This window comes from Chiloscyllium plagiosum, chromosome 6, assembly GCF_004010195.1.
Source record: "Chiloscyllium plagiosum isolate BGI_BamShark_2017 chromosome 6, ASM401019v2, whole genome shotgun sequence".
Lineage (NCBI taxonomy): Eukaryota > Metazoa > Chordata > Chondrichthyes > Orectolobiformes > Hemiscylliidae > Chiloscyllium > Chiloscyllium plagiosum.
In genome coordinates this window covers 98,058,483-98,084,998 of record NC_057715.1, presented here as the reverse complement: position 1 = coordinate 98,084,998, position 26,516 = coordinate 98,058,483, and the positions used below count along the sequence as shown (strand labels likewise).

The 26,516-nt window shown below is 41.1% G+C and overlaps 1 protein-coding gene across 6 annotated transcripts in view; it reads right to left on the bottom strand.

Moving 5' to 3' along the window:
- Positions 1–3,793: 3,793 nt before the first annotated feature.
- The window catches only part of LOC122550866 (testis-specific gene 10 protein-like), a 134,476-nt gene continuing 111,753 nt past the window's right edge, over positions 3,794–26,516 (bottom strand). For 5 of the 6 annotated variants that reach the window (XM_043692222.1, XM_043692219.1, XM_043692220.1 and 2 more), the window contains 6 exons: positions 25,283–25,468; positions 24,714–24,923; positions 21,137–21,339; positions 10,998–11,102; positions 7,951–8,097; positions 3,794–4,185 (listed from right to left, as the gene is read on the bottom strand). In XM_043692222.1, coding sequence (XP_043548157.1) covers positions 4,161–4,185; positions 7,951–8,097; positions 10,998–11,102; positions 21,137–21,339; positions 24,714–24,923; positions 25,283–25,468 — 876 coding nt within the window. In that variant the 3' untranslated portion in view covers positions 3,794–4,160. The remainder of the gene's footprint in view (positions 4,186–7,950; positions 8,098–10,997; positions 11,103–21,136; positions 21,340–24,713; positions 24,924–25,282; positions 25,469–26,516) is intronic. The other variant, XM_043692221.1, reaches the window with a different exon arrangement.

The following is a 26,516-nucleotide window of genomic DNA, read 5'->3' as shown; positions in this document are numbered from 1 at the left end:
TATTATGCCACCTTGGCACAAACAGGAATGTTCACAGGACTCACTCAAGGTCACGCAGCTGTCAAATATCATCAACAATTTTAGCCCTTCAGGCCCATCCTATACACAGATCTGCTGAGCTTTTCCAGCAATTTCTGTTTCAGTTTCTGATTTCCAGCATCCACAGTTTGTTTGATTTTTATGAGAAGCAGCTGGTTCAGTTACCCCTGATTGTAGTAAAAGGCATGGGCCCAAGCTTGATGGGGCAAAATCGGTTGAGAAAGATTCGGCTAGATCAGCTCAGCATTTTAAAATTCACAAATGGGCTGCTTGAGTGAAGTCCTAATTAAATATCTGGAGGTTTTTCAGGAAGTTCTAGGGACTATCAAAGAAGTTAAGGCCATCTTGCATGTTGACCAGGAAACAATTCCATGATTCTGCAAGGCCCGCCCAGTGCCATTTGCCTTATGGGAAAAAGTAGAGGGAGAAATCAGAAGGCTGTAAAGTGAAGGAATCATCAAACCAGTCCAAATTGCGGAATGGGGCAGCGCCGGTTGAACTGGTTGGAGCTGATATGCTTTCGTGGGGATTTTAAACAGCTTTTTGCAGCTGGATAAATATCCAATCCCTTGCGTAGAGAATTTGTGCGCAAAGCTGGCAGGGCAGGAGGGAGGGATGCTGTCCTTCACAAGGCTGGACATCAGCCATGCACGCTTGCAATTGCAGTTAAATGAGGATTTTCAGAAGCATACTGCACGTAATATCCATAAGGGTTTGTACCAATATATGAGACTGCCATTTGGAGTATTGTGAGCCTGTGCAATTTTTCAGTGGACAATGGAGAACATTTTACAAGGTCTATCCTCGGTCGCCATTTATTTAGATGATGTGCGAATAATAGGGAAGACCGATAAGGAACACTTAGAGAAGTTTGACAAGGTCCTTAGATGTTTCTCCCAGGCAGGTTTATGCGTTGGAAGGGAAAAATGTATAGTTCAGGCGCTCTGATGACCTACTTGGGCTACAGAGAAGACAAGACCAGGTTACATCTGTTGGAAGATAAAGTCAAGGTGCCCCCGCTCCTGTCTCTACTGGAGTTCAGGTCTTCCTTTGGGCCAGTGAACTATTTAGGAAAGTTGATATACAACCTGACCTCCATCCTGGCACCTTTGCATCAACTCTTTAAAAAAAGTCAGCCCTGGAAATGGTCGCATAGCCAAGCCATAGTTTTCAGTGAAGTGAAGAAACAGGTTTCATCCTGAAAGGTGTTGGCACACTATGATCCCAAGTGAGATCTAGTATTGACATTCGATATCTCCCCGTGTGAAATCGGAATAGTTTTAGCTCATAGTTGGCCCAATGGAGAGGAATGGCTAATAGTCTATCTGTCCAGGACTTTGGCTAATGCTAACGTAAATATGCCCAGATAGAGAAGTAAGGTTTAGCAGTAATGTTTGGAGTCAGGAAGTTCCACAAATATCTTTATGGATGTAAATTTCTAATAACAACAGACCACAAACCCCTGCTAGGTCTACTTAAAGAGGAAAAATAGTGTTTCCCAAAGCTTCAGGTCAATGTCAGTAGTGGGCTCTAACACTAAGTGTGTATAATCACAAATTGGAATACTGTCCAGGAAGCCAAGTAGCAAATGCAGATGCATTGAGCTGCCTCCCACTGGCAGATACACTACTGGTGGTACTGCCACTGGAAGAGTCCATAATGGTTTTATATTTTCTGGACACAATTCCACTCACAGCTGATAATATCAGACTTTGGATGCAGAAAGATTCGGTCCAGGCAAAACCGAAACAGCTGGTGGTGATGGGAGGCAATAAAAGGGCCATCACAACCAGAATTGAAACCTTTTTGGACTCAGAGAGACAAGATCACAGTTGAGGATGGCATATTACTATGGGGAGCAAGAGTGATTGCTTTGAGCAAAGATTGCAACCAGATACTGGCTGAACTCCACCATGGTCATCCAACGGTTCCCAAAATGAGGAAGGCAAGAAGTTACGTCTGGTGGCCAGGATTGGCAGACATAGCTGTGTTTGTGGGACAGTGCCCAGAATGCCAACAAATTACTGCCTGCAGCTTTCCCACATTCGTGGGAATGGTCAGGTCAACCTTGGACTAGGTTACACATTGACTGTGCTGGCCCTTTCATGGGCTCAATGTTTTTAGTCATTGTGGATGCCCAGTCAAAGTGCTGGATGTGCATACAATTCATTCATCAAACATGGGGATGACGAAAGTAAGACTGCACACGTGTTAGCAATACATGGACTCCAAGAAGTGTTGGTCACAGATAATGGGCCATCATTTACTGGCAGCAAATCTGAGTGGAGTTGAAATGCCCATCAGCCATGATTGAATGGCGGAGTGGACTTGATGGGCCGAATGGCCTTACTTCTGCTCCTATGTCTTATGGTCTTATGGTATTTTCTACAGTTGAATGGTGTTCGTCCACCATCTATCATCCAATGGTCTGGCAGAAAGCAGTCCAAACTTTGAAGGAAGGCTTAAAGATACAATCTAGAGCTTCACTGGATACCAAACTGTCCTGGTTCCTATTTGATTATAGCACCATCTCTCATGCAACTACAGAGATAGCTCCAGCAGAGTTCCTAAAAGGGGAGAACCAGGTTGAATCTATTCTTCTCGGACCTGTGGGGGAGTGTGAAATGGTGTCAGGAACACCAATGCAAGACGCAAGACTTTGTAAAGTGAGAGAAACAGTTTTCTCCTGGGGACAAAGTTTGGTGCGGGAACAATGGGAATGATACTGCATAGGTAAGAGATATGGTTGGTGTGAGGTCAGGTCCAGTGATGTATAAAGTTCGGGTAGGTTGTATGATGGTCTGAGTAAGCATAAAGAGTAAGCTGAGTAAGCAGCAGTGTATACCATGTACAAGGTACACCACAGTAACTCACCTAGGTCCTTCGACAGAATCTTTCAAACACATTACCTCCACCACCTAGAAGGACAAGGGCAGTAAATTCATGGGAACACCATCTCCCGGAAGTACTTCTTCAAGCCTCCACCATGTTGTCCTGGAAATAAATGCTATTCCTTCACTGTACTGGGTCAAGAGACAGGCTGCTCCTACATCCTATGAATTTCAGCAGTTCAAGGTGGCACCATCACCTTCTTGAGGGCAATAAATTCAAGCCTACCCAGTGATGCTCACATCCCATGAATGATTTCCACTCCTCAATCCTGCCATTCCAGGGGTCTCAGAATAGCAATTCCAATTTTGCTGCTGGTACACGCAGACTCATTTAATCTGGTCTTTTACACAGCCAGCACTAACCAACACTTTCATCTGGTTAACTTGAGCTACATTCAAAATAGTTTAATATTAGCATTAAAAAAGTAATGTATGAGCATTGAGTTTTCTTGGGACAACATGACAGTTTTATAATCTATTCTGGAATGTGTCAGTGTTGGATTTTGCACTTGGATGTTTGTGCACTCTGCAGCCTAAATAGAGAATAATCTATTCATAGATTATAAAACTTGGCCCCAAAAAACCTTAACAGTTACTTAACAAGTAGACATAGTGAAGAATGTAACAATTATGAATCTCACAAGGGATTTAGCTTTGGAATCTACATCTTGAAAAAAAAAACTTGTGCATATTAAATGATTGATTGCATTCCAGGATAGACTTCAGGCATAATATGTGTTGATATATTTCAATGTTTAAATGATTGTGACATTTCGGAAATTAGTTTAGAAGGTGTAATTATTTTTCTTCTTGCTTAATTTGTAACAGTGGTCATAGAAAACACTGTACAAGTGGTTTGACTTCCAATGGATTTATTGGCAACATTTAATTGCATGTGTTCAAGTTCAATTAATGATACTGGCTTAAAACATTAAGCTACAGTGCATGACATAGAAATGTTGATAGATTCTGTGACAATGAATGAAATGCTAATTAAAAGTTGCGTCTCTTTGCACTTTTTTAAATTCCCAAGCAGGTAAAGCAAAAGATGTAGGCAAAGTATACTTCTCTGGCATATAAGATGAAAGTATTGGTACATCATTAATGCGTTCAACAAAAAAAATTGATAAAACAGAATTCACTTGTTTTGAAATGGAGGATCTTCCTTTTGAGAGTCTGAAAGATTCATGGTCCTTTTACAATTGATTGTGGAGATAAACCGTCACAAAGTCAAAATTCCTTTAAAGATGATGCCCTGGATGGGAACAAAAATAAATCCAATTTGAAGTAACTCAGGAGATGTTGTTTTCTCTTTTTAACCTTTGTGTGTCTGTGAATGCTCCACCTAACAGGGTGACTTGGCAGATTGAAACAGCCAGCTTTGATTTTGATTCTTCAGATTCAACATTAGCAATTAGCTCTACATTATGAAGGATAGGATTGGGCACTGCAGGACTGGGTAATGAGAAGACAAGCAGGTTATTAAAGTCAAGGTCAATCCAAAGACTTCTGCCCATTCATTTAGTAAACTACAGAGGCAAAAACAATCCAAGCTTAGGGATCTATTGAGCTAAATCAACCTAAATGTCTGGAGGGCTCAAAATTTCCACAGGTGTTGCAGTCCATTTTTATAAATTCAATTTTTACTGTGTGTATTCCTATTCAGTGCAATATCAATTTTCTGTTATTGCTAAGAGCTTGTAGCACTGCTCAATGATCCATGCAGCCTGGAATAAACAAATCAAATAGTAGTGTAATAGTGGTTCAAAACAATTAGTAATTGATCAGGTTTGTTTCAGATAGCCATTAGTTCAGCACAGTAATGGCAAAAAAAAATTGGCAAATTATATTCTGCACTTTTGAGTATAATTTAAAACAATTTCAACGTGTATATTAGGAAATGAGAAAGTTTGTGCATCTGGCAATCAGGTAACCAGTACTGGCTGGAAAAATAAAATATTAAATTGAAACATATTTGGTGACATGTGAATACACATCACACACAGTTAAATTTGTTTTGGGTTTCATCCCCCATGTTCAAGACTATTCCAACCATGACTGTGATGGGCACCACCATCGCTAGCCTACTTGTTTATTGATAACTAAAGACATTTTTAATCTTGTTAAGCTTTACTATATTATAGGAATTAAACCCAGGTTACTCCCCTGTGCATTTTCCAACCTCCCATTTAGTTGACATGATGTATTGATGACAGACAACATGAATTTGGAAAAAAGAATGCAGAAATATAGAAACTTGCAGTACAGAAAGGGGCCATTCAGTCCTTGGCACCTGTGCTGGCTCTTATGAAAGAGCAGTTATGTTTTGTTCTACAAGCCTGGTTTTGGTCTGTACCCTTGTAAATTTTTCATTCACAAAGCTCCTGGTCAATTCCCCTTAAACTTTAGTTATGGAATCATTTACCATCATTTATGGAGGTAAAAGTTTCCAGATCCTGACAATTCTGGTCTGAAACAGTTCTCCAAATATCCTCCCCAGATATCCATTAATGATATTGGATTCAATACCATTCGTTCTTGACTAATGTACCATAAGAAACATCGGTCGTGATAGTTTTTTTTCCCCCCAACCTACTCTGTCAGTTTGGAAGCCTCTATTAGATAATCTCTCAATTTACTCAACTCCAAGGAGAACAGTCCCTGCTTTTCTAGCTCCTATTACAAATCCATAGACTTCCACAATTACCTTGACTACACATCATCACCCTCAGCTGCCTGTAAGGATTCCACTCCATTCTCCCACTTCTCAATCTCTGTGCAGCAGTTCTGATCATGCCACCTTCCAAAGGGTTGCCTCAGAAATGTCCACCTTTTTCCTCAACCGCAGTCTCCCCACCATTGTGGTTGACAGGCCCGCTGCCGTGTCCAACCCAACACTCACACTTGCTGCCCTGAGTTGTCCCTTTCTCTCTAACAGTGATAGGGTCCCTGTGGTCCTCACCTCCCTCCCATTGGCTGCCGTATTCAAAGGATTGTAAACCACCATTTCCGTCACCTCCAGCTGGATGCAACAATTAGACACATATTCTCCTCCCTTCCCTTGTCAACATTCTGCAGGGACTGGTCCCTCTGAGACACCCTGGTCCACTCCTCCTCTACTCCCAACACCTCCTCACAGCCCCATATCAACTACCCATGCAATCACATTTGGTGCAATACTTAACCGCCTCCTTCCTCCCTAAGGCCCCAGACATGCCTTCCAGGTGAAGCAGAAATTTACCTGTACCTCAATCTAGTCTAGTGTATTTATTGATCACAATGTGCTCTCCTTTACAGTGGGGAAACAAAATGCGACTGTGTAACTGTTTTGGCAAATACCTACATTCTGTCCACAAAAATCATCTCAAGCTTCCAGTTGTCTGTCACTTCAACACACCACCATGTTTCCCGTGGCAACATTTCAGACCTGTTGCAGTGCTCCAGTAAAGCTCAACACAAGCTGGAGAAACAACACCTCATTTTCTGCCCAGATATCTTACAGCCTTCAGGATTCAACATCGAGTTTTACAATTTCAGAACGTGAACATCTTCCATGTTTGTTACATATCCCCACACCTCCAGGTCCTGTTTGCTATTGGTTGCTGCTAGCACAGCTAACCCATTTCCAACCATTTACACTTCTCACCCAACATTTCTCTCTCACCTATTCACAAGCAATCTGTTCGTTTGCCTAACGCTTTTCTCTCTCCTTCTGGGCACCTTCTCCATATACCCTAGTCACTCCTGTTCCCCCATCCCATCATCAGCATAAGTACCACCCTTTCTCAGTGCTGATGAAGGATCACTGTACGTGAAATGTTATCTGTTTTTCTTTCAACAGATGCTGTCAAACTTGCTGGGTTTCTCGAGCAATTGTTTAGTTCAGATTTCCAGCATCTATAGTTTTATTTGTTCGCCTGCTTTCCAGCCTCTCTTTAGAACTGAGATTGCTCAGTCCTGGCAACATCTGGCTAAGCATCTTCTTATCATTTTAAAAATCTTTACATCTTTCCTAGAATTGTCAACATACAGACAGAGGTCTAACCAAAGCTTTAGAAAATTCTAACATGATCTAATATATTCTATTCCTCTATTTATACACTTATAATATGATTAAAGATTTCAATGAAGTATCTAGAAGAATTAAGTTGATCATCAGAATATGTTAAGAAAACGCATTTTTGAAAGCTGTTGACTATCACTTCATTTAGCTAAACTATTCCAAGTTTCTTACTAGGTTCCAAATAGTGTGCACTGTTTATACGCTTTTTTAAAACCACATTGTTAAGCTGCTGTACTGTACACACACCACCCTCTGCATTAAAACAGTGCCCCTTAGGTCCCTTTTAAACCTTTCTCCTCTCACCTTAAAAGGTATGCTCTTTAGTTTTGGTCTCCCCCACTTCTGGGAAATGACTTGTCTATTTCCCTATCCACACACCCCATGTTTTATAAATCCCTATATGGTCATCCATCAGCCTCCAATGCTCTAGGGAAACAGCCCCAGTCTATTCAGCCTCTCCTTATAGCTCAAACCCTCCAACCCTGGCAACATCCTTGTAAATCTTTTCTGAACCCTTTCAAGTTTCACAACATCCTTCCTATAGCAGAGAGACCAGAATTGCATGCAGTATTCCAATAGTAGCCTAACCAATGTCCTGTACATCTTACAAAACACTGTGCATTAACAATTGCTACAAGTAGTTAGCTACTAGTAATTAGATAAACTCTGTCTACAATGTGTAAGAAACAAATTTATAAAGTGTGCACTATTTGGAACATGGTAAAAGACTTGGAATAGTTTAGCGAAATGAACTGATAGTCAATTGCTTTCAAAAATGTATTTTCTTAGCATATTCTGATGATCACCTTAATTCTTCTAGATACTTTATTGAAGTCTATAATTATCTGAAAATGAGCAAAGTCGATCAGATGAGAAATATCTTTTGGATTTCTAATTTTTTTTTGTTTGATTAAGCTAACTTTCAAGTGCTATCGATGAATGTATGGGCAAAGATACCTGTTCAGTGATCTGTTTAGGGTACAATCAGGAGAGCGACGGCTTGAACGTTCTGGTGAATGTGAAACTGGACTTAAAGTAGGTTGAGGTGGTGATGTAGTACGGTAAGAGGGGCCGTGTCGCCGAAGCTCCTGCACAGCACATTCTCTGTAAAAGCAAATATGGTGTGCCTTTAATTAGCAAAGGAAGCACATCACCTAATGCTTTAGTTTGCACCATCATTTCTCATTGGATTTATGCCAATAGCAAAGTAAATTCAGCACAAGAATAATTGAATCATATTTAAGTTTATGTTCTCGTTATCAAAGAAATTGGAGGGCACACAGCAATGTTCCATTGTAAAATTACTGAACTGTTCAAGTTAATACAAACACTTTAGAATTTAGCACCCCCAGGAGGTTTTACATAAAATTGCGTGGAATGTACAGAAACAGGTCATTCAACCTAATCAGCTTTTCCTATGTTTATGCTTGTCTCAAGCATTCTTCCAGCCTTCCTCATCTACCTATCAGCATAAAGTTCTCCCTCACTGCAGATATAGAGATTGCCTCCTTTAAGATGTAACCATATCATTCTCTTCAACCATACATATCTGAGAGGTAGAGAGTTTCATATTCTTGCCATTTCGTATAAAGACATTTCTTCTGAATTCCATTTGATTTTTTGGTGACTATCATATATTGTTGGCCTCTAGTTTCACTCTTCCCCATCAGAGGAAAAGCTCAATCTGTGCCTTCATACTCAAAATATTTCTTAATTTTTAAGGCCTATGACGTTCAGCCTCATTTTTTTTGTTGACCCAAATTAGCTAATTAAGACAACTAAACAAGCGCTACTCACGAGTGCAACAATGAAAAAAGCGAAGAGTGGGGAAAGAGAGATCAAATCAACATGGAATTGGAGGGGGAAAGATAATGCACTCTAGTCCCTGTGGTGCCCACCTCTGGAAGTCAATTTTATTTTGTAACCAGTTTACACAAACATTAACACAAACAACAATGAAGAAGCACAGCCCACCAGGGGCAATGCAATAATAACAAAAAATTAATGGAGGAGTAGGAAGAGAAGGAGGGGTTTAAATTAAAATCGACTTGAGGGGAATAATGCATCCTAGCCCATAGTGCCCACCTTTGGGAGTCAGTTCTTTTGTGACTCCCAAAGTCACAAAATGCAAACAAGTCACCTGCATTACTAAACTACCAATTAACAAGCACCAGAACAGTGCAACAATAACAAAAGAGGAGCGTTGAGAAGGAAGAAGGAGACTAAATTAAAATGGAGTTGAGTAGGGCAGGAAGCCAGTTCTTTTGCTTTATTTTGAAAAACCGACAACTAAGACACTTGAATATTAATCTAATAACTTATGGACCAGACCAAGCCCCCTCAAAATATATGAAGAAGATAGCCTAGATTTTAACTTTGTCCTGTTTTAAAGGCAAATGCCAGGTGTTGCATCCCAGATGCAATCCAATGGTCAAACTACCAGTCTTGAAGCAAAATACACTTTGTTCATACACTATATTAAAATCTAACAAAATGAAGAAGAAATTGGAATAACAACTCTACTGGAAAACATAACAAAATAGCTGATTATTTAACTACTAAACAGTAACTGTTCCAATATAGTAACATTCTATAAACACACCTTTGACAAAAACAAATTTAGTAAAATAGATTGTCTAACGTGCAATCCTCCAATCCAGGAGGGAAAAAACATCAAGGCAAAATTCAGGGAGTGAGTAGCAGGCAGGGATGTACTGCAGCTTCCAAACCCAGCTTCATGACCCCGGCAACTGCTGTGAGATTAAAAATCCTGGCTCTGTGGGTGCTTGACCCCACCCATTCAGGCTGCTCCTATTGTTCTGAATTTAGAAACAAACCCCAAGACCTAAAAAGCTGTTTACTTTATGAGTTTTGAAACAGAATGCTCATCACCTTAGATTAGACTAGATTACTTACAGTGTGGAGACAGGCCCTTCGGCCCAACAAGGCCACACCGACCTGCCGAAGTGCAACCCACCCAGACCCATTCCCCTACATTTACCCCTTCACCTAACACTATGGGCAATTTAGCATGGCCAATTCACCTAACCTACACATCTTTGGACTGTGGGAGGAAACCGGAGCACCCGGAGGAAACCCACGCAGACACGGGGAGAACGTGCAAACTCCACACAGTCAGTCGCCTGAGGCGGGAATTGAACCCGGGTCTCTGGCGCTGTGAGGCAGCAGTGCTAACCACTGTGCCACCTCTGCATCAATCTTTCTTCATAAAAAAAATCCAGAATCAAACACACTGTTTAAAGCCATAGTATTGTCAAATAACAAACACTACTCAGCAGGGGCAGTTAGAATCCAGCTCTTTTTAAAAAATTACCACAAAATCATCTCTATGACCACTTAAACAATTAAATTACAAGCACTACTAACCAGAGGCAACGGGAAACCAATCAACCTGTTCAGAGATGACATTATAAACCTCTGGAGCAGGTGGGGCTTGAACCTGGGCATTGTGTCAGAGATGGGACACTATATCAGAGCCACCAGCACTCCACCATAAGATCTTTCAAAGGGAAACCAAATCACCCACATGCCCAGTTAAAACCATGTTACAAGCATTGCCTACAAGGGCACTGCAACAACAAAGAAAAAGGGAAGGCGGGATCTAAATTAAAATCAGGTATAGGTGTGGAAGCCTGATAGTGAGCATCACCTGATCCCAATTCTGAAGCTGTGCAGGTTTACCCATAATAGGACCTACATTTCCAACATTGGCAAAAGTCAGGAGTTTGGTATGTGCTCTTGAAGGAGCCTCAGTGAGTTGCTGCAGTGTGCTTTATAAATATGTTTGCCTGCTGCTATGCACCTGTCTGTTTAAAAATAGTGGTTGGGTTTCCTATTTGTTTGAAACTACAGCTTCTATAATCTGATCGATACGAACAATGTAACATTGTTTCATTTTGGACAAGTAATTACAAAATCAATATTAAAAATGAGGTTAAAAAACCATTGTACATGTGCAAAATAAAACCATAACATGCACTTGCCTTTCAAATCGCTCAGTGCCTAACTGACGCTTTGCCATATCTAGCTCTGTTTCAAGCATTGCTGCCTTGCTCCTCAGCTGAGAAATTTCACGGGCTTGAGATGCCCTGTCAAACACAAAAATACATATTAAGCCATCGGTACGATATGCAGAAGCAAGGATGATAAATCTGGAGTTCTTAACTAATCGCTGTCAAAAATATTCACTAAAGCAGTAACAATATTCGGGATTTTAAAAAATACTCAAAAAGAAACACGAAATGAGTAATCCATTTGTGAGCCAGCTAGTTTCTTCTTGCTGTGTAACATCAATAATACATTTTTGGCAGCTGTGTTACTGGAAAACACATTTAAATATCAGGTTTTGTCTAATTATTAATGAACAATTGATGCATATCCATATGGTCAAACTATTACATCACTACAATTTCAAAATAAAGTAGTAGATTTGTACGTAAGTAAGATACAGTGAGAGGCTCTACAAATCAAAGCTACCCATCATTAGGGGCTACCACAATGATGTTAAAGTATTTGCTGATGCCTTGCTTTTGAGTCTGGAATGCCAAGTAGAATTATAATGGCTCAAAAAACATACCGCTGATAGTACCACAGACCCAGTGGAATGTCTCAAGAAAACTTGGCCCCATCTATATACGGAAAGGAAAAGGGAAAGGGAAAGGGAAAGGCAATTATGATGAGATTAGGCAAGATTTAGGATGCATATAGGATGGGGAAGGAAACTACAGGGGATGGACACTCTTGAAATGTGGAGCTTATTCAAGGAACAGCTACTGCGGGTTCTTGATAAGTATGCACCTATCAGACAGGAGATAGTTGTTGAGAGAGGTTTACTAAAGAAGTTGAAGCTCTTGTCAAGAGGAAAAGGAAAGCTTATGTGAGGATGAGGCATGATGGCTCAGTTAGGGGGCTTGAGAGTTACAAGTTAGTCAGGAAAGATCTAAAGAGAGGGCTAAGAGCCAGGAGGGGACATGAGAAGTTGTTGGTGGAAAGGATCAAGGAAAATCTAAAATCACACATGGCAATGGGTCTGGGTGGGTTGCGCTTTGGCGGGTCAGTGTGGACTTGTTGGGCTGAAGGGCCTGTTTCTACACCGTAAGTAACCTAATCTAATCTAAAAGCCTAAAGCCTTCTATAGGTATATCAGGTATAAAAGAATGGCTAGAGTTAGATTAGGGCCAATCAAAGGCCCAAAGTGAAAAGTGTGGAATCTGAGGATAAAGGGCAAGTGCTTAATGAATATTTTTTTGTCAGTATTCACGTTGGAAAAGGGCAATGTTAGTGAGAATACGGAGATACAGGCTACAAGATTAGGTGGGATTGAGGTTGACGAGGAGGTTTTATCAATTTTGGAAGATCTGAAAATAGATAAGACCCCAGGGGCAGGCGGGATTTATCCTCAGATTCTCTGGGAAGCCAGATATGAGATTGCAGAGCCTTTTGCTTTGATCTTTATATCATTGTCGACAGGAGTAGTGCCAGAAGACTGGAGGATGGCAAATGTTGTTCCCTTGTTTAAGAAGGGGAGTCAAGACAACCCTGGCAACTATAGGCCAGTAAGCCTTACTTCGGTTGTGGGTAAGACATTGGAAACTGTTATAAGAGATAGGATTTATGATCATCCGGAAAGGAATAATTTGATTAGGGATAGTCAATACGGTTTAGTGAAGGGTATTGAATTCTTTGAGAAGGTGACAAAACAGGTGGATGAAGGTAAGGTGGTTGATGTGGTGTATATGGACTTCAGTAAGGTGTTTGATAAAGTTCCACATGGTAGGCTATTGTACAAGATAAGGAATTTCAGGATTGAAGCTGATTTAGCAGTTTGAATCAGAAATTGGCTAGCTGAAAGAAGACAGAGGGTGGTGGTTGATGGGAAATATTCATCGTGGAGCTCAGTTACCAGTGGTGTGCTGCAAGGAGCTGTTTTGAGGCCACTGCTATTTGTCGTTTTTATAAATGATCTGGAGGTGGGGTTGAAGGATGGGTGTTAGCAAATTTGCGGATGATACTAAGGTAGGCAGAGTTGTGGATAGTGCCAAAGAATGTTGTGGATTACAGGGCGATATAGATAAGATGCAGGGCTGGGCTGAGAAGTGGAAAATGGAGTTTAATGCAGAAAGGTGTGGGGCAGTTCATTTGGAAGTAGTAACAAGTATGCAGAGTACTGGGCTAATGGTAAAATTCTTGGCAGTTTGGATGAACAGAGAGATCTCGGTGTCCAGGTGCATAAAGCCCTGAAAGTTGCCACCCAGGTTGATAGGGTTGTTAAGAAGGCAGATGGTGTGTTGGTGTTTATTGGTAGGGGAAATTGAGTTTCGGAGCCACGAGGTCATACTTCAGCTGTACAAGAAACTGGTAACGCTGCATCTGGAGTTTTGCGTGCAGTTCTGGTCATTGCATTATCGGAAGGATGTGGAAACTCTGGAAAGGGTTCAGAGGAGATTTACTAGGATGTTGCCTGGTATGGAAGAAAGATCTTATGAGTAAAGACTGAGTCAACTGAGGCTGTTTTCGTTGGAGAGTAGCAAGTTGAGAGGTGACTTAATGGTGATGTATAAGATAATCAGAGGGTTAGACAGGGTGGACTGTGAGAGCCTTTTTCCTCGGATGGCGAAGGCTAACACGAAGGGACATAGCTTTAAATTGAGGGGTGATACATTTAGGACAGATATCAGGGTTAGTTTCTTCACTCAGAGAGTAGTAGGGGTGTGCACTTGCCGACGTTAAGGACATATGGATAATAATGGAACAGTGAAGGTTAGATGGGCATCAGATTAATTTCACAGGTTGGTGCAACATCGAAGGCCGAAGGGCCTGTACTGTGCTCTAACATTCTATGTTCTATATAGGTTAGAGAAGTTAAGCTACTTTGATTACATCTGCATCATTCAGAATCATGGTGCCTCTGTTAAATAAAACTAACAACCTTTGCTTGTGGCTTTCTCTTCGCCTTGAGCATTAACCTCTGTAGTGCTTCAGCAGAATTCTGATTTTTAAAAAATAAATAAACCACCTCCACAAGTGAGAGGATTAATGAAAAATATTTGTGATCTGAAAATTACTTTTAGCACTTAACTTCAACAGTGACATCTTTCTCTCATCGTATGGTGCTATGCAAAACCCACCAATTATGCTCACTATCTGGCCTTCGATGAACTTCCTCTGATTTGCAGAGCATAAAGGCAGTCCAATGGGAAACAGTTGGGTGGATGAAAATCAACAAATCACCAAGGTCATCAATCAGTTCCACTAAAAAGTACATTGGGTGTTGATGTCTAAAAGCAGGCAAGACTGAGATCCCTGTGATGAGTTGAGTGACCTACTGCCCAAATTCCAAATGAAGAAGGACACTTGCATGTGAAATTGTACCCAAGCAGAGTTGTAATTTTCATGAGGAAAATGAAACACATTGAAGGGGAAAACTATTTTCTTAATTAGAAGATTACAGTGGTCAAACTCATCTTCGTAAAGGAATAACAAATGTTATGCACTGCACTTAGGAGCACAATAGGGTTGATATAGTTCATCCATAAATGGTTTTGAAATGCAAAAATAAAGTTGAATATGATGTTTTAATGTGGTCAACTACTATGCAGCAATGTAATACAGTATCGAGAAAATTGGAATGCATACTCAGAAATAGGGCTCAATTTGTAACCCATATATTTTCCATTACAAAAAGTAAGAAATTCATCTCTGCAACATTGCCTACCAGCACCCCAGTCTTAGAAAATCTACTTCATTCAAACAGAGTTGTTTGCTTCCTTCATTTGCTTCCTTCAAACAGAGTTGTTATCTCTGGTTTGTTACCTGTACCACATACTAGCGAGGCGAGGAATAGGGAAAGAGAGCCGTTGAACATGTGGCAACAGGGATGGTGCAGGAGGGAGGGATTTGGATACCTGGATAATTGGAGCTCATTCTGGGGTAGGTGGGACCTCTACAAATGGGATGATCTATACATGAACCAGAGGGGTACAAATATCCTGGAGGAAAATTTGCTAGTGCTCTTCAGGAGGGTTTAAACTAATTCAGCAGGGGGATGGGAACTTGAATTGTAGCTCCAGTGTACATGAGGTTAAGGGTAGTGAGGTCATAGATCGGGTTTCAAGGTCGCAAGGGTATACCAGCAGGTGGTTTGGAGTGTGTCTACTTCAACGCCTGGAGCATCTGGAATAAGGTGGGTGAACTTGCAGTATGGGTTGGTACCTGGCACTTTGATGTTGAGGCCATTTCGGAGACATGATAGGGCAGAGATAGGAATGATTGTTGCAGGTTCAGGAGTTTAGATGTTTCAGTAAGAACAGGGAAGGTGGCAAAAGAGAGGGAGGTGTGGCAGTGTTGATCAAGGGCAGTATTTTTCTTTATTCATTCAGGGGATGAGGGTGTCACTGACATTGCAGCGTTTATTGCCCATCCCTAATTGCCCAGAGGGCAATTAAGAGTCACCCACAATGCTGTAGGTCTGGAATCACATGTAGGCCAGACAGGTAAGGATGGCAGTTTCCTTCCCTCAAGGACATTAGTGAACCAGATGAGTCTTTCCAAAAATCAGCAATGGATTCAAGGTCATCATTAGTTTCTTAATTCCAGGTAACTTATTGAATTCAAATTCCACCATCTGCCGTGGCAGGATACAGTGGCAGAAAGCACGTTTGATGAAGACTCGTCGACTGAGGAAGTATGGGCCGAGATTAGAAACAGGAAAGGAGAGGTCACCCTTCCATTGTTTTCTATAGGCTTCTGAAAAGTTCCAGAGATGTAGAGGAAATGATTGCAAAGATGATTCTGGATAGGAGCAAAAGTAACAGGGTAGTTGTTATAGGGGACTTTAACTTTCCAAATATTGACTGCAAATGCTATAGTTCAAGTACTTTAGATGGGTCAGTTTTAGTCCAATATGTGCAGGAGGGTTTCCTGACACAGGATGTAGATAGGCCAACAAGAGGCGAGGCAACATTGGATTTGGTACTGGGTAATGAACCAGGCCAGGTGTTAGATTTGGAGATAGGTGAGCACTTTGGTGCTAGTGACCACAATTCGGTTATGTTTACTTTAGCAATGGAAAGGGATTGGTGTATTCCTCCGCAGGGCAAGAGTTATAGCTGGGGGAAAGGCAATTATGATGCAACAAGCATAAGAGGTACAGTTAGTAAGTTTGCAGATCACACCAAAATTGGAGGCGTTGTGGACAGCGAAGAAGGTTACCTCAGATTACAACAGGATCTTGATCAGATAGGTTAATGGGCTGAGAAATGGCAGATGGAGTTTAATTCAGATAAATGTGAGGTGCTGCATTTTGGGAAAGCAAATCTTAGCAGGATTTATACACTTAATGGCAAGGTCCTGGGGTAATTGCTGAACAAAGAGACCTTGAAGTGCAAGTTCATAGCTCCTTGAAAGTGGATATCCTTGCAGGTAGATAGGATACTGAAGAAGGTGTTTGGTATGCTTTCCTTTATCAGTCAAAGTATTGAGCACAGGAGTTGGGAGGTCATGCTGCAGCTGTACAGGACATTGGTTAGACTACTGTTGGAATATTGCATGCAATTCTAGTCTCCTTCCTATTGGAAAGATGTTGTGAAACTTGAAAAGGTTCAGAAAAGATTTACAAGGATATTGCTAGGGTTGGAGGACTTGAGCTATAGGGAGAGGCTGAACAGGCTGGGGCTGTTTTCCCTGGAACGTCAGAGGCTGAGGGGTGACCTTATAGAGGTTTACAAAGTTATGAGGGGCAAGTATGGGATAAATAGACAAGGTGTTTTCCCTGGGGTGGGGTAGTCCAGAACTAGAGGGCATAGGTGTAGGGTGAGAGGGGAAAGATATAAAAGAGGCCTAAGGAGCAACCTTTACATGCAGAGGGTGGTACAGGTATGGAATGAGCTACCAGAGGAAGTGGTGGAGGCTGGTACAATTGCAACATTTAAAAGGCATTTGGATGGGTTTATGAATAGGAAAGGATTTGGAGGGATATGGGCCGGGTGCTGGCAAGTGGGACTAGATTGGGTTGGGATATCTGGTCGGCACGGACGGGTTGGACTGAAGGGTCTGTTTCTATGCTGTACATTTCTATGACTCTATGACTCTATTTAGAATGCATAGGATGGGGAAGGAAACTGCAGGGGATGGGCGCAATTGAAATATGCAGCTTGTTCAAGGAACAGCTACTATATGTCCCTGATAACTATGTACCTGTCAGGCAGGGAGGAAGTGGTCGAGCGAGGGAACCGTGGTTTACTAACAAAGGTGAATCTCTTGTCAAGATGAAGAAGGAGGCTTATGTAAAGATGAGACGTGAAGACTCAGTTAGGGCACTTGAGAATTACAAGTTAGCCAGGAAGGACCTAGAGAGAGAGCTAAGAGGAGCCAGGAGGGGACATGAGAAGACTTTGGCAGATAGAATCAAGGAAAACCCTAAAGCTTTCTATAGGTCTGACAGGAATAAAAGAACGACTAGAGTAAGATTACTGCCTGTCAAAGACAGTAGTGGGATGTTATGCGTGGAGTCCAAAGAGATAGGAGAGGCACAAATTGAATATTTTTCATCAGTATTCACACAGAAAAAAGACAATGTTGTCACGAAGAATACTGAGAAACAGGCTATTAAACTAAACAGGATTGAGGTTCATAAGGAGATGGGGTTAGGAAATCTGGAAAGTGTTGAAAATAGATAAGCCCCCTGGGTTGGATGGGATTTATCCTAGGATTCACTGGAAAGCTAGGGAGGAGATTGCAGAGCCTTTGGCTTTGATCTTTTTGTTGTCATTGTCTTCAGGAATAATGGAGGATAGCAAATGTTGTCCCCTTGTTCAAGAAGGGGAGTAGAGACAACCATGGTAATTATGGGCCAGTGAGCCTTACTTCGGTTGTGGGTAAAGTGTTAGAACAGATTATAAGAGATATGAATAATTTGAGTAAGGATAATCAACACGGTTTTGTGAAGGGTAGGTTGTGCCTCACAAATGTTATTGAATTCTTTGAGAAGGTGACCAAAAGATGGTTATGTGATGTATATGGATTTCAGTAAAGCATTTGATAAGGTTCCCCACGGTAGGCTATTGCAGAAAATATGGAGTCATGGGATTGACAGTGATTTGGCAGTTTGGATCAGAAATTGGCTAGCTAAAGACGACAGAGGGTGGTGGTTGATGGGAAATGTTCATTCTGGAGTTCAGTTACTAGTGGTGTACTGCAAGGATCTGTTTTGGGGTCACTGCTGTTTGTCATTTTCATAAATGACCTGAATGAGAACGTAGAAGAATGGGTTAGTAAGTTTGCGGATGACACTAAGGTCGGTGGAGTTGTGGACAGTGCCGAAGGATGTTGCAAGTTACAGAGAGACATAGATAAGCTGCAGGAGAAGTGGCAAATGGAGTTTATTGTGGAAAAGTGTGAGGTGATTCACTTTGGAAGAAGTAACAGGAATACAGAGTACTGAGTTAATGATAAGATGCTTGGTAATGTGGATGAGCAGAAATCTCTCAGTGTCCCTATGTACATAGATCCCTGAAAGTTAACACCCAAGTTGATAGGATTGTTAAGCAGTCATACGGTATGTTAGCTTTTATTGGTAGAGGGAGTGAGTTTCGGAACCATGAGGTCATGTTGCAGCTGTACAAAACTCAGGTGTGGCCGCTCACTTGGAGTATTGCATAAAATTCTGGTCGCCGCATTACAGGAAGGATGTGGAAGCATTGGAAAGGGTGCAGAGGAGATTTACCAGGATATTGCCTGGTATGGAGCAAAGATCGTATGAAGAAAAGCTGAGGGACCTGAGGCTGTTTTCATTAGAGAAAAGAAGGTTAAGAGGTGACTTAATAGAGACATCCAAGATGATCAGAGGATTAGATAGGGTGGACACTGACAGCCTTTTTCCTCGGATGGTGATAGCTAGCATAAGGGGACATAGCTTTAAATTGAGGTGTGATAGACATACGACTGATGTCAGAGGTAGGTTCTTTACTCAGAGAGTAGTGAGGGCATGAAACTCCCTGCTTGCAATAGTAGTAGACTCGTCAACCTTATGGACATTTAAATGGTCATTGGATAAACATGTGGATTATAATGGAATAATGTAGGTTAGGTGGGCTTCAGATTGGTTTCACAAGTGGGTGCAACATCGAGGGTCGAAGGGCATCTACTGCACTGTAATGTTCTATGTTCAGACTCAATCATTTGAATTCTCCTGATTGACTACCCATTTTCTACCTACCTTAAATTTCGGCTTATCCAAAATGTAGTTGATATTATTCCAGCTTGCACTTCAATGCTAGTATCCGGTCCATCATCATTTTAATTTTAGAATTCACATTCTCACAGAAAGTCTCAGAATTATTATAGCATATAATGAGGCCATTCAGCCCTTCGTACCTGCACCAATTCTATACCTAGTGCCAATCTCCTGCCTTTTCCCCATACCTCAGCACATCATTTCTATCCAGATAATTATCCAATGCCCTCATTCTTGTACTCAAATATTTCTTTCATAGTCTTGCACCTCTATCTCTATAACCCGCATGTACCTCTGATCTGCATGATCCTACATTAGTCTCTTGTATGCCTCCTACGTACTTCACTCTCCATTGTTATTCCTGCCTTCAGCTACCTAAGTTCTAAACTTTATAATTTCCTACCTAAATATCCATGCCTTTAGGATTTTCCTTGAAAGCTGTTTCTTTGTCTAAGCTGTTGGTCACCTAAACTGATACTTCATTCTTTGGAACAATGTCAATTTTTCCTGATTGCTCTCCAGGTCAGTGCCTTGTGATGCTTTAAAAGGTGCTATTTAGATGCAAGTTGCTTATGTAAAGTGGAGGTTACTAAATTACACATTACAGCAAGATTTAGAAGTAGCTCATTGTATGTAAGTTGATTTGGGTAAATGAGGCGAGTCTTTATTCAAAAGTAGGTTCTTTCTTTAAACCCCTTATTTTGCTTATGGAACAGGTCTCCACAAAACTTTATTACTAGAAAAAAATATTTTTTAAAAATCAGAACAAAGACGTTTTGTTTTAAAAAGTGCTCAGAAACCTATGTTCTCTGAGGGCATAACACTTTTAAGATCACCTCCAAAAGAATTAAGAGACTAGGTTTTATTTATTACTCTGAGGAAAATACAAAATAAATAGCTGGGAAAAAAAACTTAGAAGAAAATTCAATAAATCTAGGGAAATGGATTGAAGTGGTTATCCTTTTTGGGATCATTACCACCATACGTGGGTGCTCTGGGTGCTCCAGTTTCCCTCCCATAGTGCAAAGGTATGCAGGTTAGGTGGTCTGGCCATGATAAATTGCCCACAGTGTCCAGAGATATGCAGGCTATGTGGGCTAGCCATGTGAAATGCAGGGTTACAGAGATAGGGTATGAGGAAGGGTCTGGATGGGATAGTCCAGAGGGTGGACTCAATGGCCTGCTTTCACACTGTAGAGATTCTATAATTCTATTAGAAATAGGAGACGAATTGGCAATTAAGCCCCTCAAACCTGCTCGACCATTTAACATGATCATAGCTGATCTCATCTCAGCCTCAGTTCCACTTTCCTGCCTGATCCCTACAACCCGTTAACCCATTACTAATTAAAAATTTATCTTTCTCCTCTTTATATTTATTCAGTGTCCAGTAGTCCTCCACGGTTTTGGCAAGTGAATTCCACAGAACCTTTGTTAGAGAAGTAATTCCTCATCATTTCAGTTTTTAAGTTTACTACGCCTTAGCCTAAAACTATTACTGTTTGTCCTAGATTGCCCAACTAGGGAAATATCCACTGGGCTAAATGACAATCTGCTGTAACACTTATGATTGTGTCTACTGATTCCCAAGGATAATCAAAATAAAATACAGAGCAGCAATTCATCACATATATCTAATGTTTAGTGTTAATTTCACCAACCTGCACCTGTTCTTCCATTTCCCACAAGTGATTAGAAGGACCAGATCTGACACTGACATTCATTGATTTTTTTCACTGAGCTAATCATATTGGTGAAACAAAAACTGAATTGCAAAATGAGACTTGTATCAGAAAAACTCACTTAATAAAAGAAATTCCAATTGTCAAAAAGTGGAGCTGTTACATATGCAGACAATCAGCAAAAAGCACGTATAAATGTAGTACTTACAGTTTACTATCAGCTAAGGAAAGCTTATCTTTAAAGAGCTGTAGTTCCGTCTCTTTCTCTTGAGTGACCATCTGGCTTTGGAACTTTTTCTCCCGATTAGATGCCAACAAAGATTCCAGATTTTTTATTGAAGTTCTCTCACTTGAAAGCTGGTTTCTTAAGAGCTCTATTTCAGAGCGGGCTGATTCAAGTTCATTTAGAACCTTATAGAATCAGAGGAAATACTGATGCATTTTTGAAAGCACGATACTATGTTCAGTGAACAATGTGGTTATTTTACAATGTTGGCTAAAGGCTAAACCTCTAAATGTTTGCGTTATGGTGGAAAACAATTTTTACGGTTCTATTAAAATTTCCCTCCAATAATTATAGGTTAAAGCACCTTTTGAACTAATATAAAAAAGCTTTGATCAATAAACATCCTTATAAAGATGATATAAGTTTCCTTTGAGAATGCTATGTTCAGTGTTAGCTTTCAAGAATTAACCTTTACTGTACTCTGGGTAAGCCTTATTGAGCTGCTGGAGTCAGTGCTGATCAAACATCTTTCATTAATACGTTTTTAGGTTAACATGCAGCAAAATTGAATGAAGACAGGCATAAACAAGTCAGGTACTAATTTCTTTCAGCACGACTTCAACCTCCAGAATTGATGAGAAGGATTGATGACAATGAACAAAACAAAAAAAACCTCAAGGATAATAGTTCAATTCAATCCATCAAATCTTACTCACTTAGCACCTGCTGTAATGTGCATGAGATAGTTATAAAGTAAAAGTTAAGGCAAGAAAATCTGATATAAAATATGAAAGTTTGGTGGAACATTAGAAAGGAGGGAAAACCCAGTGGGCAAAGGTATTCATGAGTAAAAACCTAAAATTGCAATGAAATGACTGTTTTAACTGAGACAGATAACATATCACCACTGTAGAAGGTTCAAGACAGCAAGTGTTTGCACTGCTGTGTCTTGCATTACTTTCCTTGGTTGGGTCAGCTATGTAGGTACTTGCTCTCCAGATAGAGTGCAGCACTACGAAGGAACAAGAAGCTGCTATCGTAGTCTCTGAAATGACATGGAATGGTGTTGAGGGAGTACAAACAGTTAAAAAAGAAAGAAAAGTTGATCCTGAAATACTTCTTGAATGAACTCTAAATGAGCTTAACTGTCAAACAAATATTTGGAGGATTTGGGAAAGGTTATACGTTATTATACTTTTCAGCCTCTCCATTGCGAGGTTGAAGCAGGAGGAGGAGGAAATTGGCTGGAGCACAAGCATTACTTTTTTACCAACATTTACATTTTATGAAGCAAATATTTAATATCTATGGCAGAGGGAGGAGTGGGCAGAGGAACAAGAAAGGAATAAATGGGTGACCTGTTTTAAGGGCGCAAACTTATCCCACTTTGCTACAAGCAATATCCAGCCCAATATCATAGCAGTTTGGTGTTCCTGACATCAGTTCATTTATGAAACCAGAGTTGCTTTGGATGCACCACAGAGAGTTGGCGGGGGGGGGGGGGGTTGTATGGGGACATGGAGGGATAGGCTGGAGCACTACAATTCCAGATTTGTTCCAAGTCAACAGGAAACAGTCAAAATGAAAGCTCTTTTCTCAAGTTCTATTCCAAACTATGGGAGAAGAAGGAAAACACTGGCAGTAATTCTAAAACCTCCTGACATTCCTTCGATATAGGTACCAATTCTTGCTTGTTAATGTAAAAGTGACATAATGAAACCTGACTTTTTTGATAAATATATTAATATGAATAATTGAATCATGCACAAGGCCCACTGGACAAAATTTGCCCTTTAACATTACCCTCCATGTGACACAAGGCTGGGCAAATCACATCACACTCAATAAACAAAATTTTAAAAAATGAACTAAATGCTGGAAATCAGAAATAAAAGCAGAAATTGCTGAAAAATAACTCAGAAAGTCTGGCAGCATCTGTGGAGAGAAAGCAGAGTTAATGTTTCAGGTCCAGTGACTCTTCTTCAAAACTGATTGTAGCTCAGAAAAGATTGGTATATATACTGGCGATGGGGTTGTGGAGGGGTAAGAGTAAACATTAGGTGGGGATGGAGCCCAAATAGAAGAAAAAGAGTTGGGCAGACAAAGGAATAGGTAAAGGTCAGCCTGGGTGAATGAATAGCTGCTAATGGGACCATTAGTGGCTGACAATGGGTGGTTTGTAATGATAAGACCTGGTGTGTTGGGAGTTGGGGTAAGGACTTGGGTGAAGGTGCTCAGGCCTTAAAATTATTGAACTTGATAATGACTCCTGAAAACTGCAGGATCTCCAAGTGGAAAAAGTCTGTTCAGCTTGTGCTGAGCTTTGCTAGAGCACTGCAGCAAGCCAGAGACAGAGATAATGACCAGAGAACACGGTGGTGTATTGAAGTGGCAGGAAACAGGAAGCTCAGGATCATTTTTGCAGACAAAATGTAGGTGTTCTGCAAAGCGGTCACCCAGTCTACATGTTGCTTCCCCAATGTACAGCGGACCACATTGTGAGCAGCAAATACAGCAGACTACATTGAGTGAACTGCAGGTAAATCATTCCTTCACTGGAAGATGTGTCTGGGGCCTTGGATGATGAGGAGGGAGGAAGTAAATGGGTGGATGTTACATCTTCAGCGATTGCATGGGAATGGGACGTGGAGGTGTGGAGAGGTGTTGTGAGTGAAGGAGGAGTGAACCAATGTGTCCCTGTGGATTAGTTCCTGTGGAAAGGCTGACAAGGGAGTGGAGGGGAATATGTGTCTGGTGGTGACATTCCACTGAAGGTGGAAGAAATGGCGACTAATAATACACTCGTTACAGTCTTTTGGATGACAGTGGATATTGTGATATCTAACCACTATGCTAAGGAATAAAAGGAAGGGAGATGTTTAATTTGAACACTGAAATTGAGAGCCTGGTTTGAAACTTACTGCTGTTGTAATGGTTTCCTGTGGTTTGGGAAACCTGGCTGTCAAACAGGGGTAGCATTGTTGGCTCACTAACATTATTGCCACTATCAACATTGCCCGCAGCTCAGAAAGAACAGAATTTCTCACCAGATACCCCTCACGGAAACCTCTCCTTATGTCAGCCTTCCTAATCACAGTTTACTACCTACCAAATAGCTGGCAATACCCTCAGGGCTCCTCAGCTGTGGCCTGTTGCTACGAGTGAACCATCCTATCCATTGGCTAAGCTATTCAATTGGCCATTTGCCTGGTAGCAAATTGGGATACATTATTTTAATGTCAGTAGGACCAGTGTGATCCAAATCTGTCCAATTCTCTGGCTGTTTTTGATCTCACGCATTCCAGCTCCATGGAAGCACAGAAGGTTCTTACTTCCAAAAAGGTATCACATTTACAGCAAATGAATTAACTGCATTCCAACAGACTAGATGGGTAATAAGATAACAAGTGAAAGCATATAATTTACTCCAGGCTTTGCAGAAAACCTGAAGAAAAATTCTGTATGTCAGGCCCACATGTTGCTATTATATGAGAGACACATTGACAAAATAAAGTATTAATAAAGTATTAAACAATTATAATTTTTCTATGTTACATACTTGCTCCATCTCCTTATTTTTGTTGGCCACCTGCCTCATTATCATCTCTTTGTTCGAATCCAGCTTCAAACAGAGCTCTTGAGTGGATGTGAGGTCAGTGAGGGCTGTGCTCTTTTCATTTTGGACTTGACGAAGTTCATCTTCCAGCTTCATTATCAACTTATTAAGTGAGCAAACCTGGGCTTTATATGCATTCCTAGCAGCCTCTTGCTACAGAGAAAATCCATTTTTGCATGTTAAAAATGTGGGAAAATGAAAATGCAGAAGAATTCTGAGGAAAATATAAATCTTTGTTGAAATTACATGAAAAATACACCCAAAATTAGAAATTAATTGAATTCTATTCCCGAAAATAAACTTGCAGCTACTTTGTAAATGAACTGTCAACTGCACTGATGCTAATTTCAGATTCACTTGAAACTGTCAAAATAGATTTTTTAAAATCAAACTCACCTTCTTGAGAGTTCTACCTTTACATAATAAAGCATCTGTTAACAACAGAAAGTTTGCTGCACATATACTATTGTGTATTACAGTAAATAATGGATTATAAATTAACCAGTTCTTACCTCCTCAATTTCTTTTTCAAGTGAGTTAACTTTATCGCACATTCTGCGATTCTCAGCTTTCACAGTAACAAGCTCCATCTGAACTGAACTGAACTCTCCTTCTATTTGGCGAGCTTTCAATTCCCAGGTCTCTGTCTGTGCATTAGTTCTACGACACTGCTCCATCAGATTAAAATTCTCATTTTCCTAACAAACGTATATGATATCATCAATCCACAAAATCTCTCAAACTATTTTTTATAGCTATAATCTTAAAGACAACTTTTATGATAACACTTGGGCATTTTATCTTCCAGAATATATAAAAATCGAATATCGTAAATTATTGCATGGCTGCATCTGGAAATAAGAAAGAAGCTTACAGATTGGGCCTCCTTCCTGAATCTGCCTGTCACCACAATGGGATTGAGACATTCTTACCCAGTTTCTCACAACAAGATCTGGACAAGCCAAACGCCAACTCGAGGACATCTCTTCCTACTGCCCACTCGACCATGACCCCACCCCCCATCACCAAACCATCATCTCCCAGACCATACAGTCCCACCCACAGCTTCCAACTTCATAGTCCGGCAACTCCGCACTGCCCGGTTCTACCTCCTTCCCAAGATCCACAAGCCTGACCACCCTGGCCGACCCATTGTCTCAGCATGCCCTGCCCCACTGAACTTATCTCTACCTACCTCGACACTGTCCTATCCCTCCTAGTCCAGGAACTCCCCACAAACGTTCGAGACACCACCCACGCGCCCCACCTCCTCCAAGACTTCCGTTTCCCTGGCCCCCAACGCCTCATCTTCACCATGGATATCCAATCCCTCTGCACCTCCATCCGCCATGACCAGGGCCTCCAAGCCCTCCGTTTTTTCATCTCCAGACGTTCCCAACAGTACCCTTCCACCGACACTCTCATTCGTTTGGCCGAACTGGTCCTCACCCTTAACAATTTCTCCTTCGAATCCTCCCACTTCCTCCAGACCAAAGGGGTAGCCATGGGCACACGTATGAGCCCCAGCTATGCCTGTCTCTTTGTTGGCCACGTAGAGCAGTTGATCTTCCGTAATTACACCGGCACCACTCCCACCTCTTCCTCCGCTACATTGATGACTCCATTGGCGCCACCTCGTGCTCCCGCGAGGAGGTTGAGCAATTCATCAACTTCACCAACACATTCCACCCTGACCTTAAATTTACCTGGACCATCTCTGACACCTCCCTCCCCCTCCTGGACCTC